The sequence below is a fragment of the Myotis yumanensis genome, unplaced genomic scaffold (assembly GCF_028538775.1).
Source record: "Myotis yumanensis isolate MYYU_CA2020_CCGP unplaced genomic scaffold, mMyoYum1.0.hap1 SCAF_3, whole genome shotgun sequence".
In the NCBI taxonomy this organism is placed as follows: Eukaryota; Metazoa; Chordata; class Mammalia; order Chiroptera; family Vespertilionidae; genus Myotis; species Myotis yumanensis.
This window is the reverse complement of record NW_027223754.1, coordinates 99861235-99887991: the sequence shown is the minus strand read 5'-3', so window position 1 is coordinate 99887991 and position 26757 is coordinate 99861235. Positions and strand designations below refer to the sequence as shown.

Below are 26757 nucleotides of genomic sequence, written 5' to 3'. Positions count from 1 at the left end.
TTGAACATCATAATTGGTCACATTTACTAAGAGGGAAATAAAAAGCTCTTTACTAATTAAAATGTTTATTGTTGGACTTAATGAACACAAACACCAAGGATTTAAATCTAATAAAACCAAAGTTGTTTCTCAGCCTCAGGCCAAAAGTCATTTTGCAGACACCACCTTGTGGTTGCAGAGACTCATATGGTGCTCTTATAAACAGGGTAAAGTCACCTCTTCTCTGATTTTACCTCTTCTGAGAAAATTCTGTCATTTCCCACACATGGTGAAGATCCACAGCTATTCCTGCAAGGATTCACAAGAAAGTAAACTTGGCATAGGTGGAATCTTTTCTAATGGTGAAATAATCCATCACTTCCTATCTAGGTTTAAGAGGTTGACCTTTGTCTAACATTTTTCTTGGAAGAAAGAATACTTTAACCCAAAAGAGAGACATATACACAAATAACTCAAAGATGGGTGAAGAGAAACCCAACAAAATCACTTCTTTACCAGCCTATTACTCTCAATGTATCCAAAATATTATTGCAAAGAAGGTTAACTACTAGAATTGGGGAATTACTTACTTTATAAAAATTTTTATTGATTAATCTTATAGAAAAGAGGAAGGGAGATTATCTGTATATATAAAAGCCTAAGCGACTGGCCAATCAGCTGACCAGATGACTGACTGACCAGCTGACCGACTGACTGGCCACACACTGACCACCAGGGGGCAGACACTCAATGCAGGAGGGGAAACCACAGACATGGAAACATGGAACAAACTGATGAATCTCAGAGGGAAGGGGGTGGGGGGAGGGTATGAAGAGATTAACCAAAGATCTTATATGCATACTAGAGACCTGGTGCATGGATTCTGCACTGGCGAGGTCCCTCAGCCTGGCCTGTGCCCTCTAGCAATCCGGGACCGCTCGGGAGGTCGGAGAGTTGATTTCAGCCCGATCCCCACAGACCAGGCTGAGGGACCCCACCAGTCCATGAATGAGAGAGAGAAAGAGGGAGAGAGAGAGGGAGAGAGAGAGAGAGAAAGAGAGAGAGAGAGAGAGACATTGATTTGTTGTTCCACTTATTTATTCATTTTGGTTGCTTCTTATATGTGCCCTGACAGGAGATCCAACCCTGATTCTAACCAACTGAGCTCTTCTCAGCTTGGCCAGGGTATTGTTTATTTTGATGTGGAAGACACCTACTGTGCCTTTTCTTCTTTTTTTCTTGATTTATCTGCTATAGATGAACATTGGGCTGACAAGAAATAGGTGTGACTGAGGATGGTCATATATTTATATTTCCAGTTTGTTGTGCATTTTAAATGGTGTTTGCCATGATCCTATAATGATATGTGGTTGTTCTTTCCCCAGAATGTCGAGTTGTGAAGTCCACTTCTTACACCAAAATAGCTTCATCATCCCGCAGGACTACCAACAAGAGCCCAGGACCTTCCAGGCGCAGCAAGTCACCAGCATCAACCAGCTCAGGTAAAGCAACAAAGGAGACTTTGAAGAAAGTGCCTTGTTTATGACCCATAACAAGCAGGGGGTGTGTGAAGTCCAGAGTGTGAGGGTTTAAGATAGTGTAAATTCCAGTTTATAATTTTAGAACATGTCAGAGTGGTGGAGCAGATTTTCCTGGGTCTAACATGTTGGCTGTAAGACAAAACATTGATCTTGGGAACACTAACTTAGGTGAAATCAGAAAACCCAGATTTGCCCACAAATAGAAGCGTACTACTGACTTGCATAATTTCTATCACAAAAATTAATTTTTCAGGCTAAAGGCCACTAACTCTATAAGTCTCTGTTAAAGCATTTATTCCACTTGGGACTCGCTTATGAAGAGTTTCCAATTTGTATTTGTTAAATTTTAGTTTACCATTGGCCCCCAGTGAGGCTGTGGAGCTAATGGCAGTGGGAATGAGAGCCTGGTGCAGTGATAGCTGCAGTAACTTGGCCTGTGTCCTGTCTCCTGGGTTCTAGTACTGGTATTTGAGCAAGAAGTGTACTCATAAGATGACTATGTCAGTGCTGCCTTTTCTTTCCTTGGTCTTAAAACTGATATGAGTAAGTTAGGCTGTTTTTGTTTCTGACTTTGTGACCTTTTTTTAAAACTTAGGTGTAAGATCTATTTCATTATTAATTATTTATTAAAGATATAAACTGTGGAAGGGAATTATTAAATGATACATATATGAAAGTGATTGTCACCTGATTTCATAAAGATGGTGAAGTTCTTAGGAACAAAGGCCGTTAGGGCCTATTCAGAGGCTTTCTTGTACTCAATAGCATGGGCCCAGAGTGATGTGAATAGTTCTCTAGGCTGGGGCTACAAGGCCTGCCTCTGGCACCACTCACCAGCTGTTGTACTACTATGTAAGTTATAACCTCCATATTTAAAAATGGAGGTGCTACAATCTGTTTTTCCTAATAATAAGTAAAACTGAAATCTCCAAAGTAAGTCTTGGAAGCAGGAACTCTCAGCAAGCTGGATAGTTAGAGCACCAAGCCCAACTTGGTTCTCTAGGAGTCACCTTCTTCTTAGGGCTTTACTGATTCCCTAGATATTCTCCAAAGACCTTACTGTTCTTTGACACTCGAAGAGTAGCAACAATGTTCTACCACTGTTCCCTTCACATAGCATGATCTACATTGTAATCAGCCAGGGAATAAGTCTCAAAACATGGCTGGCACTTGAGATGCAGCTTGTTTAACCCTCCTAGTTTAAGAGTGGGCTGAGAATTCCTCCCTGAGTATGACAGAGCTCACCAAGATTGGATGAATACTGAAATGAGACTTTGCTAAAGGTTAAGGTAGTGAGACTCAATGTTTAGAGAATGAATGTCACTTGGTAACTTGGTAAAGTTTATCATCCTGATCCCTGCCCCCTTTTAGCAAATATTCCAGATTATTCAAATCATATCATCTATAAGCCTTTAGTTAGAGAAAAAGTTGTTAAGGAAATGGTTCCCAAAGTGTGGTTCCCTGGACCAGTAGGATCATCATCACCTGACTTGTTGGAAAAGCAAGTCTTAAGCCCCTTCCCAGATCCTCTGAATCAAAAACTTTGGAGTTGGAGCCCAGCAACCTGGGTTTTCCAAGCTCTCCAGGTGATGCTGATGCCTACTGTGCTATAGATACAAAAGGGAAGTAGAGGAAGTCATTTGACTCTGAGTAATCTGGGGTGAAAATAGAGCTTGCTTATCTTCATTTATTGGCATGACAAACATGATTTTCTTTTCTACCTCCCTGTTTGCTTCTGAGTGGCAATGCTCATTTGTAACCCTTGCAACCCAAAGGTTGCAGACCTGTAGATTCCTTGAAGTATAAATCTGAAGTGTTGGTCAAGATAACAATGAGCAAAAGAGAAGCCAACTATCTTTTCTACCTCCTTACCATGGCCAACCTTCAGAGCAGGGATAATTTCTGTCTGAAGATTATCCCTCCCTTGAAAAACTGATACTGGGGAAAGTTTCTCCCTTCAAGAGAGACACCATCTTCACACAGAAATGTGGACCACCACAAAATGACAGTAATGTTGGAATTGCTACATGTAAAACTCCCCTAGGAGACCTTAGCTTGTTCATTAACCAACTGACAGGTTAAAACTGTGCTCTTTGGAGGATATTTAGCCTTGATCAAAGAATATTCCTCATTTTCTCTGAGCAAACCTAAACTATAGGATGAACTCCCATGGGGCAATAAGAGAGAAAAAGATCATGGGCCCAGTCAGCCTGTTGCCCCTAAGATCTTGGCTATTTCGTACAATCACAAAAGGATGTGAAGGAGCAAGAAGCTCCACATTAACTGACACATTATCAATACTACTAAAAAACATCAATAGTAAAAAGCAGAATTAGTTCCTAATCCAAACTAACTCCGACATTGACAAATTTTACGGAACCTTTATTTTCCTTTTTGTCTTAGAATATATCATGAATTTTAAAATATCAGGTATAGTTAGGGTGAAACATCTACTAATGAGTGTTTAAGCCAAATTCTTATTGCTTTTACAATATAAATATTTCAAGAAACTCAGTATAGCTATTAATTTTTATCATTGTTTTGAACAGGTTTTGTTTTTAAGAGCTATAGGCAGTTCCTAGGTTTGGGTGGAAGTCTCTTTTCTCTTTTTCATTTTGTCCCCATAAGTCAAGGAAGGGAAGAGGATGCTCAGATTACTGTGCACATGTCAGAGAATGGAATCCTGAGACCTGGAACACCTACTGTCTGTTGCTAAGGTTGCCACCACAGATGCAAGAAAAGTGACCCTGCACTTTCAGTCTATCTGTGGCAGCCAATATTGAATAAGGGAATACAGGAGGAAAACTTGGAGACAGAATTTTTACAACTCAAGTTTTACTTTGTGAATAGTAGAGAGCCTGTTTTACTTAAAAAAAAATCTAAAATTTGAGTTAAATTAAAAGAATCATGAATCTAATCTTTAAAAGATTAAAAATGAATTCATTAAAAATGAATACAGAAAATTATTTCACTTTAAAATTAACTGGTCACTGTTCAGCATCTCTAAGATTATATAAATCTCATAAATATGATACATTTAATTATAATCTTATAAATATAGATGAATGTATCATTTACCAAAGTAATTTCAGAAACTCAAAAAAGCAGATAAGCAAATGTATTAAATGTATTTGTATTTGTTACTGCCAACATTTGGAACTATTATTGCTTTTATAAGTTTAAAATGATAGGTTACATTACCTTAGATTGCTTCAAACAAGCATTTATGCTTTCTATTGTTTTCTCAAAATCATCTTTTCAACTATGGTTGAATTTAACTAACCTAATTGATTTGATCAGCATTAACTTGAAATTTGTGATAGGGCCATGCCAGGTAATCATCTCCATAAAGAAATGAAATCCAAATTCATCCTAAAATCAATGTGTTCTTGAAAAATTAACACTTCATTCAAGGTTTCTTTAACTGCTAGATCAAAATTAATCCAATGGCACTGTTCATGTTTTGTTTAATGTGAGTCTTTTTATGCATATAAATCTTTACACTTGCATTTTGCCCTAAAAGATATGCCAGACAATCATTTCCTGGTTATATAACTGCTTATAATATGTATTACTGTCTCTTAATTCTGACTTGCTACCAAATCTTACTACCTTGCTCTAATTTAGAGAGGGTTTATAGAACAGCAGTTTCCGGTCACAAATACGTGGATTATGCCAGTGACCCCAAGACCATTTTCTTTCCTTGGGACTTAAGCCCAGGGTTTAGGAATCCAGTGTTATTTACATTTATTTTTTTATTTTTATTTTTTATTGGTTATTACATAAGTGTCCTTATCCCCATGTTATCCCCTATCCCCTCCACTCATGCCCTCACCCCCCTGTTGTCTGTGTCCATTGGTTAGGCCTATATGCTTGCATATAAGTCCTTTGGTTGATCTTTCCCCCTTACCCCCACCATCCCCTACCTTCCCTCTGAGGTTTGACGGTCTTATTGATGCTTTTCTGGGCCAGTGTAGCTGCTTGATGCCAGGGGGAGCCCCTGCCTCGGCCCTCCACTGAGCTAGTCTACGACTCCTGTCTGCACTCAGGTATGGCTCTTATAACAAGTGGAAAGGAGCAGTGACCTATCTCTATTTTGATTGCATCAACATTTTAAAAAATAGCCTGTTCAGTGTTTTTCATAAGTCATAAACACTGGAATGTGAATAATTTTACTTTTATACCAGTTACATTTTAATCATTGATGTTGCCCCAAACCTTAATCACCACTATGGAACCTGACTTTTTAACAACAACAAATCTTTGGTTTTCCTCCTAATCTATTAACTTAAAGTTTAAAATAATTTCTACTTCTGTTTTTCAATTTCTACTTCCAGTATCATCTTTCTACATTATACTAAGATTAGAGCATAGTATAAAGTTAAAATTTGCTTCAATTTTCATGCCATGCTACTGTTCATGATAATATTGTTACCAATGAAACATCATAGTTTGTATGCATTGTTATCTTTGATCTTTTTTGATTCTCCCAATGATCTCCCAACAACAAACAACATGACATGATTATTGATTATTTATTGTATAATAAGGAGGAAACAGAGGCAGGGCTGGGGAAACTGGTTGGTCCAGAGTTACAGAGTTGGTAGTGGCAGCTCAGGGCTGGGACCTGGGGCTTCCAGTGTTCCATACACAGCAGGCTGGCAATGCTTAATAGCTTTTCTTCACCTCTGCTTATTAAAGTTTTGATCCCCAGGAAATAAGTAATACAGTATCTGGTTTAAGATTGCAATTTATAGCATCATAACACTTTGCAATGGAAGCCTAAGTATCAGTCCTGGACATCAGCATTTCAGGAAGTAAAATGATTCACCCCAAGTTCATGATTTATGTCAGTGGTTGACAGAAAGTTACCTTTGTAAGTCAATATTAGAATAAGAATGAGAATCTTCTATAAATTTTATCTTTGTCCTATATCTATTCCTCTTCTTGGGACTAAAAGCAGTTAGAGGTGATTTATTTTACTTTATTATTTTGTTTTAGGATATTTTTTAAGTTTGCACATTTTTTATTTTATTATTATTATTTTGGTTAATTTTTTAGAGAGAGAGGAAGGGAGAGAGAGAGAAACATCAATGTGAGAGCAATACATTGATCTGCTGCCTCCCTCACACACCCTACTGAAGATCAAGCCCAAAACCAGGAATCCAACCAGCTGCTTTTCGTTGCCCAGTAAGATGCCCAGCAAAATGAGCCACACCAGCCAGGGATAAAGGTGATTTATTAATGTAAGAAGTTCATTTCCACATTCAGGAATATCAAGCACAGACAGGTTTGCCAGTGTTAGACGCTAACAATGCAGAGATGAAAGATACAGCCTCTACTCTCAAGTAACATACAAGTCAACCCTCTAAATAATTGATAGATTACATAATTCACATACCTGTTCAATTATTATTAGTCTACATAGCAGAGAGAGTGTAAAGTAGGCAATTAGCACAAGAAAAAAGAAAGAAAGAAAGAAAAGCCAGAAGCCTAATAACACACAAGAAGAATAATGAGCCCCCAGACATTGAATGTGGTATCACTAAGAAAGGGAAAAGTTGTTTTAGTTGCTTCTTAAGAGAAACAAAAATATATAAGAATATCATAAAGTGTTTAATATGGGTTGAATATTTATGTGTGTTTTTCTTTGAAACATAGATGTCTCATAAGATGTGTAATTTAAAAGTGAAATTCTTTTAAACAAATTGTTTTATTTGTACAAGCAATTTATAATTCAACATCTCTAAAGTAAGAGTGTAATATGCATTAATTTGATTTAAATAAGGACAGATAAAGTTTAGTTTGCTTTATACTCTGTTCTTAATATTAAAAGTATAAGAAAACCACACTTAACTATCTTGAATTTTCATTGCTGCAGTCCTCCTTAAAACATACAGATTTTCAGAATTTTGACCTCTTTTTGGAGGTCACATAGAACAACTTTGGGTTTTTTGTTTGTTTGTTTTAGAGTTTTTATTCCCACTTAGATAGATGGCCAACTTTTTCTCATGGAATGACACCCTCTATTTAGAATCTTTCTCTGTAGAAGCCATGGCAAACATAACTGAGCTTTATTTCCATCAATTCAAGCATGAGATTATGGACTTTCTTGCCTTCCAGAAGCTTACAGTCCAAGGTAGAAATGCTCCTGGCAACAACCATTCACTCATTCAATATGCATTGACAACCCACCATGGACTAGCAATGCTGGGTGCTGGAGATGCAAGGGTGAACATTTACAGAGGAAAAAGCTGGGTGCCGTAGTTAATGAACTTCTACCATGATTGAAGCACCATCCCAACTTCTCCAGGCTTAAAATGTACTTGTATATGACTCTGAAAATCCTGAAGCCTTTTTATTTAAAACACTCAAACACTACTTTTTTTACATAAAAATATTTTATACAACATATGCAGATAGCACAAGAATCAAAGTTGGGGAAACAAAGATAATTTTAATCAGCTAACTCGTTCAATTTGTCAACTCTTTAATTTTTTCAAACACCATCAAAGGCAGATTGTTAGATATTAATTTTTAGCTCAGTCTTTTCCTTTAGTATAGATATTTCAGCCTTATACATTTTATGGAGGATTTTTTCTGCTCTGGGGTTCCAAAGAAATGATTGAAAACAAAATGCACCAAGAAAGTCAAGAGGGCTAATGATTCATGACTTTGTTTTTAGAATTTTTTTACTGAACATAAAACTCAATCCTCCTTCCATTCTCTTTTCATGAACTCATCAACTCCTCTTAATGCTCACCCTCAGAAGTTGAGTATCTCCAAAGATATTCTTCAAAACCTTGAACCATTATTTTGACCCACTGTCTATATGGGGGCAGCAGCCTACCCCAACTACTTTTATAAACTCTTTACTGTTAATGCCTCATGTTATTAAAGAAATATTTCCTGAATGTCTATTGTATTTCAGTCATATATTGGTTCTCAAAGATACAAAGACAATTTATACCGTAGCTCTTGATTTCAAATTGGGAAGGCAAACATCTATATCATTTTTAATAAATAATTTTGTGTTATGACAACCCGGAGGAAGAAGGGGTTAAATCTCATTAGTGAGGTAAGAGAAAGCTTCCAAGAGAAAAGGACTTATAAACTGGAATCTGAAGGATCTTGTGAGAATATGAAGAGCCAGGAGGGCATACCACCTGACTATACTATGTGAATTAAGGCACAAAGGCATGAAGGTATATTTAAGGAACAGTTGCTAGTTCAATATAAATAAATGCTAGGATAGGAAAGGGTTGAAGAAGATGTTGATAACTCAGTTGTGGTCAGAAGACATATTTTTGTGTAGGTATTGGCAGAGATGTGAAAAAGAATTTGTAGCAAGACCATGTTTGATATTTATTTGAATTTTAGAAACTGATGCAGTGGAAGAGAGGATGGCTCAAAGGTCTGGGAGACTCCATGAGGCCACTGCAGTCATTCTGGAAATAAATTGATAGGACAGAATTTAAGTAGCAATGTTGGGAATTGGGGAGGTGTCTAAAGGGAAATGAAACCAGAAATTTAAGTGGATATGAGGCTAGAGGAAGAGAGGAATCAGAGATCAGAAGCAGATCTGTCAACTGAGGAGGAGAGGTAGGGAATGTGTTCCATTTAAGACATATGGAGTGACATCTATTTGTACATGGCTGCCGACAGGACAGCAGGGAGAAGGTAGTGTGATAGAGTGAAAGGGGAATGTGTGGACATGTGTGGTGTGTGTGTGTAAGGGACAGTTAGATATCACAGTAGTCCCAGAGACTGGCAGATAGGGCTCTCCTAGACAGGGAGCCCCCACTGCCACTGTAGGCACTCCCAGGGTGGCTCGACTTTGGCTTGGGACCCATGCCATCTTGTAGAGGGGAGCAACAGAGGCCAGGAGTGCTGCCACACCAACATCCAGACTGACCTCAGACATCACATTGGGACCTGTGCAGGGAGCCGCTTGCCAGCCATAACCCATGTGTAACCACTACTATGCCCCGGCAGTGAGCAGCACAGTACCGCAACTGGGGTCCTAGACATCTACAGTAAGTGCATGTCAGACAGACCTCCTGAGCTGTGCCTCCTCACTGGAGCCCAAACCCAGCGCTTCAGGACCCTGCGCTGTGAGTGCAAGCCAGAGGTATCCCCCACCCCACTCCATCCCTGGTCCCAGTACAGAGCCACAACCCAGTGTGCACTACACCCCAAACCAGACAGAGCCCTCGTATGGCATTCGCCTCGCCCTGGCACAGGCAGCTGCAGCCTGGTGGGCACTGCATCCCCAGCAGAGACAGAATTGTCCGGTGTGCTCTCTGGACCCAGCCCAAACAGAGCCTCTGGCCAGTGCGTGCCCCGCTCCCAGCACAGACAGAGCAGTCAACTAGCACACACCCTATCCCCAGCCCAGGTCAGAGCTGCTGGTGCAACCTCGTGTGCCTAGCCACAGGTCACAGGACCACACTACAAGTGCACTGCCAGAAGGACCTAGGGCACCATCCCGCCTTGGGTGTTGGGGCCACACAGTGAATTGCATGCCAGAGGGCTCTGGGCACTCACAGGGAGTCACACACCAGAGGAACTGGGCACATGCCCTAACCAACCCTGAGAAATGGACAACTGAGGGACCAGAACCATGGAAGAAGGGGGTACAACTCAGAGCAGAGACAATAAAGGTGTGAAACTCAAGGCATACCCAGCCCCCGGGCTAGCGAATCCCTGACCATTGGACTGCTAAGGGCTTCAACCCCTCTTACCCCAAGCAGAAAGTCCAGGGCCATAAATAGACACCAAAAATGGGGTACAAAGAAAAAAAAGTAAAGGAGGAATTGCCAGAAAAGGAACTAAATAAAGTGGAGGCAATCAATATGTCAGAGAAACAATTCAGAGTAAGGGTCATACAGTTCCTAAAACAGCTGGATGAGAAAATCAACAACATATGTAAGAAGCAAGAGGAAATGAAGAATGATATAGCTACAATAAGGAACACAATGGAGGGTTTCAACACTAGACTAGAAGAAGCAAAGGACCAAATCAGTGAGTTAGAAGACAGGGTTGTAAAAAACACCCAATCAGAACAGCAATTGGAGAAAAAATATTAGAAAGCAGGAGGAGAGCTTAAGGGAGCTTTAGGACAACATGAAATGAAGCAACATCCGTATAATAGGTGTCCCAGAAGGACAAGAAGAGGAGAAAGGATTAGTAAATCTTTTTGAAGAAATAATGACAGAAAACTTCTTGGATTTTGGGAAGAAAAAGTCACACAAGCACAGAGTCCCAAACAAGATGAACCCTAAAAGATCCACACCAAGATACATTGCAATTACAATGGCAAACATTAATGACAAAGAGAGAATCTTAAGGGCTTCAAGAGAGAGACAGAATGTTACCTACAAGGTATCTCCCATTAGATTATCAAATGACTTCTCAACAGAAACACATCAGACCAGAGGGAATAGAATGAAATATAAAAAGTGATGCAAAGCAAGGGACTGAATCCAAGAATACTCTATCCAGTAAGGCTATCATTCAAAATTGAAGGGGAAATCAGGAGCTTCGCAAACAAAAACAGACTAAGGGAGTGTAAAACTACCAAGCCAGCGATGCAAGAAATGCTAAAGGGACTGTGGTAAAAAGAAGAAATAGAAAGGGAAAAAAAGAACACAGACATAAAGAATAAAAATGCTACAAACAAGTACTTATCAATAATAACCTTAAACATAAATGGATTAAATGCTCCAATTAAAAGACATTGGGTGGCTGAATTGATAAGAAAACATGATCCATATATCTGCTGTCTACAAGAGACCCACCTCAGAACACAGGACTCACAAAGACAGAAAGTGAAAGGCTGGAAATTAATAAAAAACTGTGGGAGCAATACTTATATCTGACAAAATAGGCCTCAAAGTGAAGGCCATAACTAGAGATAAGTAAGGCCACTTCATAATATTAAAGGGATTGATACAACAGGATATAACTCTGGTAAACATATATGCACCCAACACAGGAGCAACCAAATACATAAAACAAAACAAAACAAAACAAAACAAAACAAAAAACAAACAAACAAAAAAAACTTCTGGAAGATATCAAGGGAGAGATAGACAGCAATACAATCATAATAAGGGTCTATAATACCTCATTGACATCACTGGATAAATCTTCTAGGCAAAAAATCAACAAAGAAACAGCAATCCTAAATGACTCACTAGATCAGATGGAACTATTTGACATCTTCAGAACATTTCACTCCAAAGCTACAGAATATATATTCTTCTCAATTGCTCACAAGACATTTTCAAAGATAGACCACATATTGGGACACAGGCAAAGTCTCTTCAAATTCACAAAGACTGAAATGGTATAAAATTAGAAAACAACTACAATAAAAACAATTAAAAAATCAAATACTTGGAAGCTAAATAGCATGCTATTAAACAATGATTGGGTTACTGAAGAGTTAAAGAAGAAATAAAAACAGCCTGGAAACAAATGACAATGAAAACATAACAATGCAAAATCTATGGGACACAGTGAAAGCAGTCCTGAGAGAAAAGTTCGTAGCACTACAGGCTACCTAAGAAAACAAACAAACAACAGAAAAACTGGAAATAAACTATCTAACCCTATAATTTAAAGAATTAGAAAGAGAGCAACAAGAAAAGTCCAGAGTAAGCAGAAGGAAGGAAATAATAAAGATCAGAGTGAAAATAAATGACATGGAGACCAAAAAAACAGTACAAAAGGTCAATAAAACCAAGAGCTGGTTCTTTGAAAGGATAAACAAGATTGATGAACCTCTAGTCAGGATCACCAAGAAGTAAAGAGAGAGGACCCAAACAAACAAAATCAGATATGAAAGAGGTGAAGTAACAACTGACCCCACAGAAACACAATGGATTGTGAAAAAAATGCTATGAAAAACTCTAGTCCAACAAACTGGACAATCTAGACAAAACGAACATATTTACACAAAAAATACAATCTTCCAAAACTAAATCAGGAAAAATTAAAAAATCTGAATAAGCCAATAACTATGGAGGAAATTGAAGCAGTGATCAAAAACTTCCAGCAAACCAAAGGTCTGGTCCTATGGCTTCATAAAGGAGTTTTACTAAACATTCAAAGAACTAAAACCTATCCTCCTCAGACAATTCCAAAAAATTCAAGAGGAAGGAACACTTCTAAGCTCTTTCTATGAAACCACCATTGCGCTAATCCTAAAACCAGATAAAGACACTACAAAGAAAGAGAATTACAGGCTAATATCCCCGATGAACATGGCAGCTAAAAATCTCAACAAATTCTAGCAAATCAGATCCAGCATTACATTAGAAAGATCATACTAGTACACCATGATGAAGTGGGATTTATTCCGGGGATACAAGGCTAGTACAATATGCGAAAATCAATAAATGTGAAACATTACATAAACAAATTGAGAGACAAAAATCACATAATCATATCAATCAATGCAGAAAAAGCATTTGACAAAATTCAACACCCTTTCTTGATAAAAACTCTCAGCAAAGTGGGAATAGAGGGATCATACTTCAACATAATAAAAGCCTTACATGACAAACCTACAGCCAACATCATACTCAATGGGCAAAAACTAAAACCATTTCCCCTAAGAACAGGACCAAGCCAGGGATGCCCACTTTCACCACTCCTGTTTGACATAGTACTGGAAGTGCTAGCCATGGGGATCAGACAAGAAATAAAATATATCCGAATTGGAAAAGAAATAAAACTGTCATTATTCACAGATGACAGGATATTGTACATAGAAAACCCTAAAGTCTCCACCAAAAAAACTAATTGATTTAATAAATGAATTTGGCAAGGTAACAGGATACAAAATTAACACCCAGAAATCTATGGCCTTTTTATACACCAAAAATGAACTCACAGAAAGAGAAACTAAAAAACAATCCCATTGACCATTGCACCAAAAATATTAAGATACCTAGGAATAAAGTTGACTAAGGATATAAAAGTCCTATACTCTGAAAACTACAGGAAATTGAAAAAAGAGATAGAGGAAGACATAAACAAGTGGAAGGATATACCATGTTCATGGATTAGTAGAATCATCATTATCAAAATGTACATACCACCCAGAACAATCTATAGATTCAATGCAATCCCTATTAAAATAACAATGCCTAGAACAGACACTCCAAAAGTATATATATCATAAAAAATGACCCCGAATAAGCACAGCAATCTTGAGGGAAAAAAAAGATCAAAGTTGGAGGGATCACAATAACAGACACCCAGTTATAATACAAAGCCACTGTTCTCAAAACAGCATGGTTACTGGTGCAAAAACAGACATATGGACCAATTGAAGAGGATAGAGAATCAGGCAGTCACCCCAAACCAGTTCACTCCATTGATATTTGACAAAGGAGGCAAGAGCATACAATACAGTCAAGACAGTCTCTTCAATAAATGGTGTTGGGTAAATTGGACAGGGACATGCCAAAAAAAAAAATGAAAGTAGACCACCAACTTAAACCATACACAAAAATAAATTCAAAATGGATAAAGGACTTAAATGTAAGAAGGGAAACCATTTAACCTTAAAAGAATCCATAGGCAGCAAAATATCAGACAAATGTTGTAACAATGTCTTTACTGATACAGCTCCTAGGGCAATGGAAACTAAGGAGAAAATAAACAAATGGGACTACATCAAAATAAAAAGCTTCTGCACAGCAAAAGAAACCATCAGCAAAACAACAAGAAAACCCACTGCATGGGAGAACATATTTACCAATGCTATCTCAGATAAGGGTTTAATCTCCAAAATTTACAGAGAACTCATACAACTTAACAAAAGGAAGATAAACAATCCAATCAAAAAATGGGCAAAGGACCTAAATAGACACTTTTTAAAAGAGGACATACAGAAGGTGAAGAGACATATAAAAACGTGTTCAATGTCACTAATCATCCTAGAGATGCAAATCAAAATGACAATGAGGTACCATTTCACACCTGTCAGAATGGCCATCATCAACAAATTGACAAATGACAAGTGCTGACGAGGATGTGGAGAAAAAGGAACCCTTTTGCATTGCTGGTGGGAATGCAGACTGGTGCAGCCACTCTGGAAAACAGTATGGATTTCCTCAAAAAATTAAAAAATGAAACTTCCATTTAACCCAGTAATCGCACTTCTAGGACTATATCCCAAGAAATCAGAAATATCCATCAGAAAGGACATATGCACTGCTATGTTCATAGCAGCACAATTTTTAATTGCTAAGGTTTGGAAACAGCCTAAGTGCCCATCAGCAGATGACTGGATTAAAAAACTGTGGCACATCTACACAATGGAATACTATGCTGCTGTAAGAAAGTGAGAACTCTTATGATTCACAACAGCATGGATGGACATGGAGAGCATTATGCTAAGTGAAATAAGCCAGTCAGAGAAAGATAAATATCACATGACCTCACTTATTTGTAGAATATAATGAACAACATAAACTGATGAACAAAAAAAGATCCAGAGTCTGAGAAGCATTGAACAAACTGTCAAACTTCAGAAGGCAGGGGATGGGGGGAAGTTAATAGATCACACATGCATATAAGCATAACCAATGGACACAGACACTAGGGGTTTTGGGTATGTGCTGGGAGGTGGAGGTGGCCGGGGAGAGGTCAATGGGGGGAAATGGAGACATATAATACTATATGTAATATTTTAAACAATAAATAATTTAACACAAAAATAAATAAAACGTTGAATTTTAAGTTATTTATTATAAATAAATAAATAAATAAATAACTGTGGTACATCTACACAATGGAATACTATACTGCTGTAAAAAAGTAAGAACTCTTACAATTTGCAACAGCATGGATGGAACTGGAGAGCATTATGCTAAGCAAAATAAGTCAGTCAGAGAAAGATAAATATCACATGATATCATTCATTTATGAAATATAATGAACAACATAAACTGATGAACAAAAACAGATCCAGAGACAGAGAAGCATTGATCAGACCATCAAACCTCAGAGGGAAGGTAGGGGAGGCTGGGGGTAAGGGAGAGATATCAACCAAAGGGCTTGTATGCATGCATATAAGCGTAATCAATGTACACAGACACCAATGGGGTGAGGGCATGAGTGGGGGGGGGGGGGCAATGGGAGGATAAGGACTCATATGTAATACCTTAACCAATAAAGAAAAAAAAATAAAAAAGAAATATAAAAGAAAAGTAGTCTTATGTTTTCTTGATGTAGTGTCCCCTTTATCATTATAAAGTGTCCATCTTTTTTTCTTGTTATCTTCATTGTCTTGAAATCTATTCTGTCAGGTATAAATATGGCTACACCTGCTTTTCTGTGGATGTTATTTGCTTGGAAAATAATTTGCCACCTTTTTATTTTGAATCTACTTTTGTCTTTGCAGCTTAGATGTATCATATAGGTAGGGTTTTTTCTTTTCCACTCTGGTATGCTGTGCCTCTTTATTGGTGAATTCAGGCCATTTAAATTAAGGGTAATTATTGATGCATGAGGATTTCTTATAGCCATTTTATTTATTTATTTTTTCCTTGTAGATCTGTGCCTCCATTGGTTCTTTTCCTTTGTGTTTCTGTCTGTTGTTTTTGTTTGGTGGTATTCCATACTTCTTTCCTCTTTTTTAAAGTTATGTGTCCATGTTTGGGGATTATTGTGGTTACCATTAGGTTTATGTAAAATAAACTTGCATATATACCATAGTTTTTTTTTTTCTTTTGAGTGTTTCTTATCTTCATCCTCCTTTGCCAGTTCAGACCTTTCCACCCTCCCCTCTTAGGTTTTTGTTGTTACAAATTATCCCTGTTTATGCTGTAAGTTTTTGTTGATCTTACTTGTGTAGTGCTGTGACTTTATTATCTTTGTTTTATTTTTTATTTTTTAAAATATATTTTATTGACTTTTTACAGAAAGGAAGGGAGAGGGATAGAGAGTTAGAAACATCGATGAGAGAGAAACATGGATCAGCTGCCTCCTGCACACCCCCTACTGGGGATGTGCCTGCAACCAAGGTATATGCCCCTGACCAAAATTGAACCTGGGACCTTTCAGTCCTCAGGCCAACGCTCTATCCACTGAGACAAACAGGTTAGGGCTATTATCTTTGTTTTAGGTAGAATGACACCTGTGAGTATTTCCTGCAATGGAAGTTTTTTTGGTGATAAAATTCCTGAGCTTCTGTATGTCTGGGGATATCTTTATTCTCCTCCATCTTTAAAGGATAATTTTACTGGATATATTATTCATGCTGGTAATTTCTTTCTTTCAGATGTTTGAATATTTGGTTCCACTCTCTTTTGGCTTGTAGAGTTTCTGCTGAGAGGTCAGTTGAAATTCTGATGGGTTTTCCTTTGTAGGTCACATTCTTCTTTCCCTGGCTGCTTTGAGAATTTTTTCTCTGTCATTAATTTTTGACATTTTTAATACCAAGTGCCTTGGACAGGGCCTCTTTGGATTGAGGTGACTAGGTGTTCTGTTTCCTTCTTGAATTCATGGATCTAGTTCTTCCCATAGGTTTGGGACATTCTCCTTAGCTATTTGTTTGAATGGGCTCTCTTTTCCTTATTTCCTCTCTTGCTCTTCTGGAATAACTATTATTCTAATATAGCTTTTTCTGATGGAGTCAGATAGTTCTCATAGGGCGCATTCATTTTATCTATGCTGAGGTCTCTCTCTTCCCTTTGCATCATTTCTAGATTCCTATCATTGTTATCACTAATTCTTTCCTCCATCTGGTTTGCTCTGTTTTCTATGCTCAATAGTTTACTGTTAATCTACTTAACTGCATGCTTCATTTCCAGATTTTCATATTGGTTCTTTTTAAAAGTTTCAATCTCTTTGGTAAAATACTTATTTTGTTCATTGATTTTTTTTTCTGAGTGCATTGAGTTGCCTGTGTATGTTTTCTCACATCTCATTGAGTATTTTCAGAACTGCAATCTTGAAATCTCTGTCATTTATATCATATATTTCCATGCGTTCCTGCCTATTTTCTGGGGATTTTTCATTTTCTTTTGGATCATTCTCACTACTGTGGTTATTCATGGTATTTGCTATTCTCTTTTGCCTAGGCATTTATATCTGTATATTAGTGACTCAAAGCAGCTTCCTCTGAAAAGGTCTTTCTACTATTTTATAGTAGATGGCACTGAATTATAGTATGTTTTACCTCTGTGATCTCCCAGTCTTTACCTTCAGTGCTCCCATAAGTACAGCCTTGATTCTTGGGGGTGCAGTTTGTTTTGCCCTCATGGTAATGGTGACCCCTGAATTCTGTGGAGTACTGCCCAAGCACCCAACTTGGGGATCAGTCACAAAGGGAAACAGTGGTTTTACTGCAATAGCTCTTGGTTACAGGTAATATGCTCCTCAACCCAACTCCAAGGCCAAAGGGAGTCGAGTTTTGGGAGTCCAACTGGTTGCAGGGCTCTGTGGTTATGTTTTTTTGTCTGAAACACCAGTGCCCCAACTGACAGTAGAGAGCTGCAGGGCAGAACCCTGTGCTCTATCAGGCCTCTGCTGGCTCAGTCACTGTTTGCTCAGCTCACTGCTCACCCTGCTGGACTACTCCCTGCAGCTCTCTGTCCTCCCAGCTGAAAAAGTACCTTCTACTACTGGCTTCCTCCCCTTTCCAGGCCAAGCCTCAAGCTTCCAGCTGCAGGGCTGTGTCTGCTGACCATCTGTGCTTTCCTCTCTCTTTGTCTCTCCGTTTGTTCATGGTTGCCCATCTGTAGATGTTTCAGTGCCAGAGTCTCTCAGGCATGCCTCTGTGTTGAGCAAGGAATTCTTTGCTGAATTATAGTTGATGAACTTGTTGAAATTTCAGGAGGAGAGGCCAGGGCCTCTCTCACTGCCATTCATCTGAACACTCCATGTATCACTTTATACCTCAGTTTCCTCATCTGTAAAATGATACTACCTGTCTCACAAAGTTATTGTGAGAGTGAAATGAGATCACATATATGCATATATATTTGTGTATCTGTATGTATGTGTGTTTATATACACATGCATGTATATATATATATATATATAAACATTTAAATTATATATATGTATATAATTTTAATGTTCCATTGAAAATAAGTTCTTCAATAAACTGAGGTGAAAGTTTTTTATTGTTTTCTTTTTCTTTTTTAAACAATGTATTCCTAAGGCTGATTTCCTAAGAATCCACTCCCCCTTCCCTAATTGGCTTTATAAGATTAGGGTCTCAAAATTTAATATGTCAATACTATGTTTGCTTCCCCATTTGCTCATTTTTCCCCCAATCTGTTTAGCCTTTTGGTACAACAAAAAGGCATAAAGTGGAGAAGCGGGCAAAGAAAATATTACATTCATAAAACATGTTTTTCCATCAACTCCTAGGGATATTTCGCTTACTGGTTTATTAGTTGCCCACAGCTCTTTAGTTCTTGCCTCTTTAGGAGCCCTTCCCATAGACGCTGGGAAAAGAGGCCTGAGCATCAAGCTCAGTAAGGATGGACTGTAGAAAGCAAGCAAATTAAAGCATGCTCAGTGCTCTCTACTTTAAGCTGCCAAAAAAAGAAAAAGAAGTTGTATTTTTTAAATCACCAAATGCATTTCAAAGGCAAAACAAATTAGTGCAATGTAGGCTATATGACATTTTTTAAAGGTCTTTGGAGAAGACAAACAACCTCCCACTTTCATGGACCCAAAGATTTTGTGCAAACATTGTGTATGAAAAATCAATAAACATCATACCTCTAAATTTTTAAGGATATACTTAGTACTGGGTAGTCAACAGGCTTTAGAAGAGTTGCTGTCATTTTGATTTTCAGATGAGTCACTGGGTCTCTTGCTTCCCTGGAGGCACTTTATTATGATTCAGTGCAAAGTACTGAAAAAGGGCTCCAGCTTCCGGCCTTCAGGGAGTTAGTGGTGTCTGGGAGGATGTTGCAATGGCTCCCGAGTTGGCATGAGGCTTAATTGACACCTTTGATACAGCCTGAGACAGAACCTGCACCTCCCACTGCTGCTTGGAAGACGTCAGCCTTATGCAGAAAAGGCATCTGCTGATGAATCCTGCATCTCATTCCATCTGCTCTGGGAGCAGCAGCCTTAGCCATCCTTAACTAACCCAACTGCCTCACATTTCTGCGGGTACTTGGCTTAGTGCTGAGAAGGGACTTTGCCTCTTACTATTGTCAGGTCAAACAGTAAGACTGTGTCCATGTTAGAACTCATAGAAGGTAAGTTAAATGCATCATTGCTCTCCCTTTTAGAAAATGTTTGTTATGCAGTCTTAAGAATGTGTGTGTCTCGTTGCTACTTCTACTTCCCTGCCTGTGGATGTGATACATGTAAAAATGTTGTCCTTATATATCTTTGTAAAGTAATATTTTTAAGTGTTTTGTAATGTTACTTAGAGAAAAATAATTGTTAACTTGAGTTCTGTGGCTTTGGTTCCGTTTAGTGATAATGTTGCATGAAAGTCTTAATAATCAGGTAAAATTCCAGTGATTTAAATCTACTAGAAATCAGCTTTTATTTTTCAACAGTGGTAAAGACAATCAGTGAGGAGTTCTCAAGTGTCTGTGCCAATTACTTTGTTTTGTTTAAAAGCAGGTCCTTCAAGTGTTTAGGTGAGGGAGATGTGCAGGGCAGAAATGGATGCAGGAACTGAATTGTTAGCTATAAAAATATAGTGATTTAGTTTAACAAGTACTGTGAATATCACCTGAGAGCTGTGCGAATATTTACTCCTACTGGAAGCTAACGAATTAAGGATGAATCCCATTAAAAATGCCCCAGGGCTTTAATCACATTCCCCAAATCTCTATCTGCACAAAGACATCATTAATAAATTCATCAGGAAAGGTGTGAAAAAACATTTAAAAAATTTTATGTAACCTACTGCTGAAGCTTTTTCTCAGGACCACAGATAAAAAGGTATCTGGAATTTTAGCAAATGTTCCTCTATAATTATTTCTCAGAGAAGTTTATTTTGTCATGAAACTTTTTTAACATGCCATTTTCCCATCTGTGATTCTTTGTACTTCTAGTTAATGGGACCCCGGGTAGTCAACTCTCCACTCCACGGTCTGGCAAGTCACCAAGTCCATCACCCACCAGCCCAGGAAGCCTGCGGAAGCAGAGGGTAAGGAAATAAGCAAGCTCCTTGCTTCAAATCTGTATGCACCTTGGTGCAGAACAGCACAGGTGCCAGCAAATAGATCTCTCATAATAGCACTCTTTTTTCTAAGTAATAACCAGGCGGAGGTAGAACAGGAGGTGAGCAATGGCGGGTTAGTTGTTATGGCTATAGTTTCTCTTAGGTAGAACTCAGGGCTTTTACTTTCTCTATGAACCTGTTTAAACCTTATCTCTGAGAAGAATAAACAGTTGCTGCTTCACTTTTTAATTCCTTACTTTTTTGTCCTGAATTACAAAGACCTTACCTGCACTGACTTGTAAGCTTCCTGAGTTTAACAAGCTTTATTAGACATCATCATTGATCATCAACCTTCCATTGGAAGGAGAAGGAAAAGTGCCATTGTTGGAGGGGTGGCCCATTGTCGGGAGTTGCTTTACAGCATAGAATGGTGTTCCAGAGTGGATTAGGGTCCATGGAAAAGGACATGGGTCCATATGAGACATGCTTTTGTGAATGAAACTCACATGGAGCACCTTGTTTTTCATCACTACCTGACTTTAATTTTTAGCTTCCTGTGTAATGATGGAGAAGATGACCAAGTTTGGAGATCAAAATTAAAAAGTTACTAAAAACAGTGTTAGCTTCTCCATGCTAAGGAAGGGGAATGGAAGAACTACTGTTTTTATCCCTTTACAACCTGTAATGTTTGTCTTTTCTAGAAAAACTAAGGCAAGACTAAAAGGAGTGAGAAGGGGAGGAGGGGGAAGATACAGTGGAGGAAATGGAAGGCCTTTCATTGTTTGATTTCACAAGCAAGGTGGGGAGGAATACAGGCGCTTAGGAGGTTTTATTATTGTTCTCACTGAATATTTTAATAAGCAAAGGCTTCTTGGAGCCTTTGGACATCCAATACTAGACTCTTGAATTTGGCTTCTTTTATTAAGTGTTTTAAAATGAGACTTCCAAGTTCCATAAGTTTAAACTGTAACCAACATGGAAGCTCCTCTGTTCAAGCTTCCTCCCAGGTTGTGTTCACACAGCACTGTCTAAAGTGGGGGCTGTGGAATCAGTCCCTAGTCCCTTTGGAGCCTGTCTCACCATTTTCAGGTTGTATTGTCATTCTCCACTGATGCCTTTGGCATCGGGTTTGGCTTATTTGAATTATTTGATGAGGCCCGGGGTTTGGCACCAGCTCCTTCATTAAGTAGCTGTGTTATCTTAGATTAGTCTGTTATCCTTTCTGGACTTTGGAAAAATGAAAGAAAATAAAGAGGCTCTTTCCAGATAGAAAACCCAATAATTTTATTTCAGTTCTGTTCAAGTGTTTTCAGTATGGTTTTCTTCTTGGCCACAGTCTAATTTGACATTTTAAAGTACAGTGGTTATTAGTAAACTACTAAAAAGAATTGGCCAAATTAATTTAATCTGCTAAATGTCTATGTTTGAGTGGAGGGAGTAGTAGGGTGATTGTGTGTGTGTGTGTGTGTGTGTGTGTGTGTGTGTGTGTGTAAATATTACCTAGCTAGGTCCCCATTTGTAGGAACAACCACTGGATATAGCACAGAAAGGGCCCTGTTTCATAGAACATTCTTCCTTTTGAAGTATATACTTTGAAGAGTATACCTGGTATAGAAATTTCTCTTTATCCTTTGAATTTATTAAACTCAGATTTAGAATTTTGTTCATGCTTAGTGGTTGAGATTAAATTAGAATGGTTGAGAAGCCCTGCCATATCTGATTTTCTCTCCAGGTTGCTTATTGGGGACATAAAGCTCCTTGCTTAACCCTTTGTTTGAAGAATGAGGCTGGAATTTACTTCTGCTCTCTATATTTTCTATTTCACTATTATTTTGTCCAACTGAGGAAGAAAATTTCCATGCAGTTGCTAGCAGCTGTGTGGCCAACAGTTTATATAATTAACATTGTCATGTGGAAACTGATTGTAAGGGTTGGTTGTCTTATACATTCTTCGTTTTGTCATTTAAATTAACAATGCAAGCATCATTCCTGAGAGGGGAAAACAATCCCACTTGTTTTAGAGAGATACAGGGTTTATCATCATCTGAAAACATTTATTACGCACATGTTATGTGCGGAGAACTGGATGAATCAGAGATGGCTCAGTTTCCAGGCTTTTGAATTCAGGCCATAAATGAACATTCTCCATTCATGTACCGTGTCAGTGGATGGGCACATTTCCAGCTGCTCTAGCAAGAGAAGCTTTCATCTGGGTGTGGAGTCAACTACATCAAATAACCTCTCCAGGTTAAAATGGGCCTCTAATATCACTAAAAACTGATCTTGTTTCAAATTTGGTTAATGTTCTTCTCAAATGTTTGGCTGTACTCATATGCAGGAAATACTGAAATAAGTGAAAGATGGCAAGTGCTAAAAGAAGATATTTCAATGAATAAATTAAATTTTTTATTGCAAACTGGAAAGCAGTAGCTACTTCTATTTTCCCTCTCTGTTACCTAGCAACGTGGCCAGGAAAATTTGGCTGTCCCCCCAAACACACACATAGACACACACTCACACTTCCTACCTGAACATAAATTTTTGTTTTTTAAAGAAATAGTGAGATGTTTGACTAATTTCTTCACAAACAAGAAAATCTATATTTTCATTCATATTAATTATGATAATCCAATCAGTTTTTTAACTTCCCTTAAAATCATATTTTTATGTTATCTCTCTTGGTTTCAGAATAGTTATATACAACAAGAGTCTACATGCCAGATATTTTTCTTTATAAAAGTACTGTTGGTAAGGTACCAAGCAACCTCTCTGTTTTTACAAAATAGTTATTTAAATTGCTGTCTAGAAGCATTTGACTGGTCACAGATGAACATCTTGGAGGATCTTTTCCATCCACGAACTTTCTTGGGTCCCATTTTTTAATCAAAAAGAAAAGTGTTATGTGGGTTGAATGAAGCTCCCCACTATCCTCCCACATTGCTGACTTTTTGTAGGTTATCTGATCATTCAGATGATGTGCCGAGTGGGTGGTACAAAATAGGAAAGAAGCCAAGATTCTAGACACTGCAGATCTAAGCTGGTTGCCTGGCTAATAGAGAGAGATCTCTTGGCAATAAGGGTGAAGGGGAGAAAAAGAGAGGTGCTAGGTGAGTGGTTGCGGAACTGGGGAAGAATATTAGAAAGAGGTGTGAGTCAAGTTTGAATTCTTTCTTTCAAACATAAAATTTGAAAAGGCACTGTTTATTGGGTTTATGTGATGTGCAAATACAGCACTTAGGTTGCTGCTCTGGGACTTGAATTTGCTGAATGGCAGCTGGGGCTTCTAATAAATTATTTTGTGAAGTAAGCATATTCCTCTTCTACCCCAAATGGGAAGGAGGTGTTCAAGGAAGAATTGTCTAGATACATACAAGCAGGGATGGCATTGACAGACCTCAGGGGCTGTAAAACTTAACTGGACACAAAGGAAGGTAAAAGTTCCTGAGGAGATCAAATCAATAAGGCAAAATAAGGACTATTTTGTCTATTTAGATGGTTTCTCAATTATTTTTCCTCTTATATGAATTTGGTCACTAATAGGTCTAATGACATTAGACACTACTTGTGCTCATTCAGTGTTGCTCCACTCCTGGGAGCCATAGAGCACCTATGAGGGCCAAGTAAACAATTTATACTGCCCTTCCTCTTACAGGACCTGTACTGCCCCCTCTCTTCAGATGATTTGGATTCAATGGGAGACTCGGTGTAAAAGAGACAATGGTGCAATGTATATGGTTTGTGATTAGGTGAAGGTTAAACATTTTCTAAGCAAAAGTCTAACAGTAAAATACACACAAAAAATTTGCATACTTTGAAATTGCGAAGCCCAAATTACATAAAAGTAAATATACAGGCATTTTATATTTATGATGTTAATCCTGGAGTTTTTCTTTCTATGTCTCCTACATTATTTGATTGGGGGATCTTGAACACAAACTCAGTTGCTGAGGTTTTATGCAAGGCTTGGCTCCAGATGAATTTCAAAAATGGACCCAATATTGAGTATAAGAATATGCTAATGATGCGGCAATACAGAGTTATAATTTCTGTATCTGGGGTTTTCATTTTAATCACAGTAGACATGTAGATACAATTTTTCTGTATTTTTGGTCAAGCAGATTAAAATGACACTAAAACACATTTTTTTCTTAAAATTAAATTCTTTTTAAAATTTGGATCGATAATATTTAAAGGTACTTTTATAGCAAAATAATAAAAATATACAGGTAGATTTTTTTTTTCCTTTCTAGTCAGTAGAGAAAGCTACTTGTCATTTTGTGGATTAATATAATTGAAGAAAAATACCCATATCAAGGATACATCTCATGAAGATTTTAACATTAAACATTAGACAATTTCCTTATTTTTCTTGAGCAGATTTAAACTTTTTAAATTATTTTTTACTTCAAACAGTTTAAAAATAGCTGAAGCTAAACACTAACATGAAGAACTATAAATTATATAATTCCTCTCACAACTATATATGTAATTTTTCAAATGTGTAAAGTTTGTAGCTAGGGAACTTTTTTTTTATACACAGAACTAAAAAAATAATTGTATCTAGACTTCTTCGGAAAAATCAACTGGAAAAGCTAAATTCTTTTAGATGGTACTGTATAAAGAAAGCCCCAAATATCTAAATCTCCATTCCAATAAATCCTAGATCTTGGTAGTGTTTTGGAAATTTTCATATGCAAAACTCCTTTTTTGTTAAACCAAATAAGTCTATGTTTATAACCCATTGTTAACATTAACCTATTCTGCTCTTCTGGTCTTCTCTTTAAAAATTATGGTCAGCTTTTCTTAAACACAAAAGAATTATTTTACAATCTGAATGTCAAATTAATTTAATGTGTATGGTCTATTGTATTTAAGCCATATCCTACTGATCATCTAGTTTTGCTAAACACTAACAATTTAAGACTTGTGAAGCATGGTTTTCATACTATACAGGCTTGACATATCTCAGTAGGTGATAAATTAAAAATGTATGATGCTATTTGGAGACTTTTACTTGCGTTTTCTTTCCAAATTTTACTTGAAAATGGATTTTAAAACAAAATGTTTGATTCAAGATGGAGAGAAATTCAGTTGTCATATACTATTTAAAATGTTAGCAATTTAACTCCTTGATAAATTACTCAACTATTAAATTTTACCATCTGGCTTATAGTTACATATGTTACCATTTCACTTTCCAAGTGAATAAAATACTTCAACCAAAAGAAGATTTTTAAAAAGTCCAGGCAATCTAACAGCATTTGAAAACTTAGCCTTATAATAATTAGTGCCTCATTATCCTGTCTGTTGGAGAGAAAGACACTTCTCTGGCAGGTTATTCGAGAACCGCAAACTGAACCATTCCATCTTGAAAGAGCAGTTCATAATAATACCTGTTCCAGACTTCATGTTTTAAAACTGTTTCCAATAGAAACGAACAAAGACTCCTGCTGAGATCAAAAGGCTGCTTTGTTTTATCTGAAATAGTAAACATCTGGGAAGTTGCCTATGCTGGTGTCTGTTCTAGTTATGTCTTTGTAAAATGCATTACTTAATACCGTTGAGTCGTAATACATAAAAGATTGGTATGTATTTGACTGAACTGTCCAAAATGCAAAGAAAGCAGTGGAACAGTTAACTAAATCTGGTGGGATTAGATGGTCCAGAACAAAAATAAATTCCAATAATTTTTACTTCCCTACACTGTCAATCTTATGGAGAACTACTGCTTAGAGAGGTTCAATAAATGATATTTATTCTGGATAAGTGGCAGATTTTACCAACTAATATGAAGTCTATGATTTTCTTTAGACACAGAAAAAAAAAAAACACCCTGAACTTGTACTAATTGACGATATCATGGCCAACTTTCCATTCAAGCAGTTCCAACAGAAATGCTATTCCATGGCATTTAATCTTTTCAACATATGACTTTTATTAAAGGACTGTTCAGGGGCAATGTTTATAATTTACTTTTTGAAACTGAAGTCCTTCAGAGATTGAAACAGCACACCGTTTATAGACTTTGAGATATCTTTCTATGCAGAGTGTACATTAGACTACAGCAGA

At 37.4% G+C, this 26757-nt stretch overlaps 1 protein-coding gene across 3 annotated transcripts in view; it reads left to right on the top strand.

Moving 5' to 3' along the window:
- DCLK1 (doublecortin like kinase 1) overlaps window positions 1-26757 on the top strand; it is a 539423-nt gene that overhangs the window by 403846 nt on the left and 108820 nt on the right. For 2 of the 3 annotated variants that reach the window (XM_070409184.1, XM_070409185.1), the window contains exons 5-6: window positions 1365-1481; window positions 20579-20673. In XM_070409184.1, the coding sequence (XP_070265285.1) occupies window positions 1365-1481; window positions 20579-20673 (212 nt within the window). Of the gene's footprint in view, window positions 1-1364; window positions 1482-19543; window positions 19766-20578; window positions 20674-26757 lie in introns of those variants that run through there. The other variant, XM_070409186.1, reaches the window with a different exon arrangement.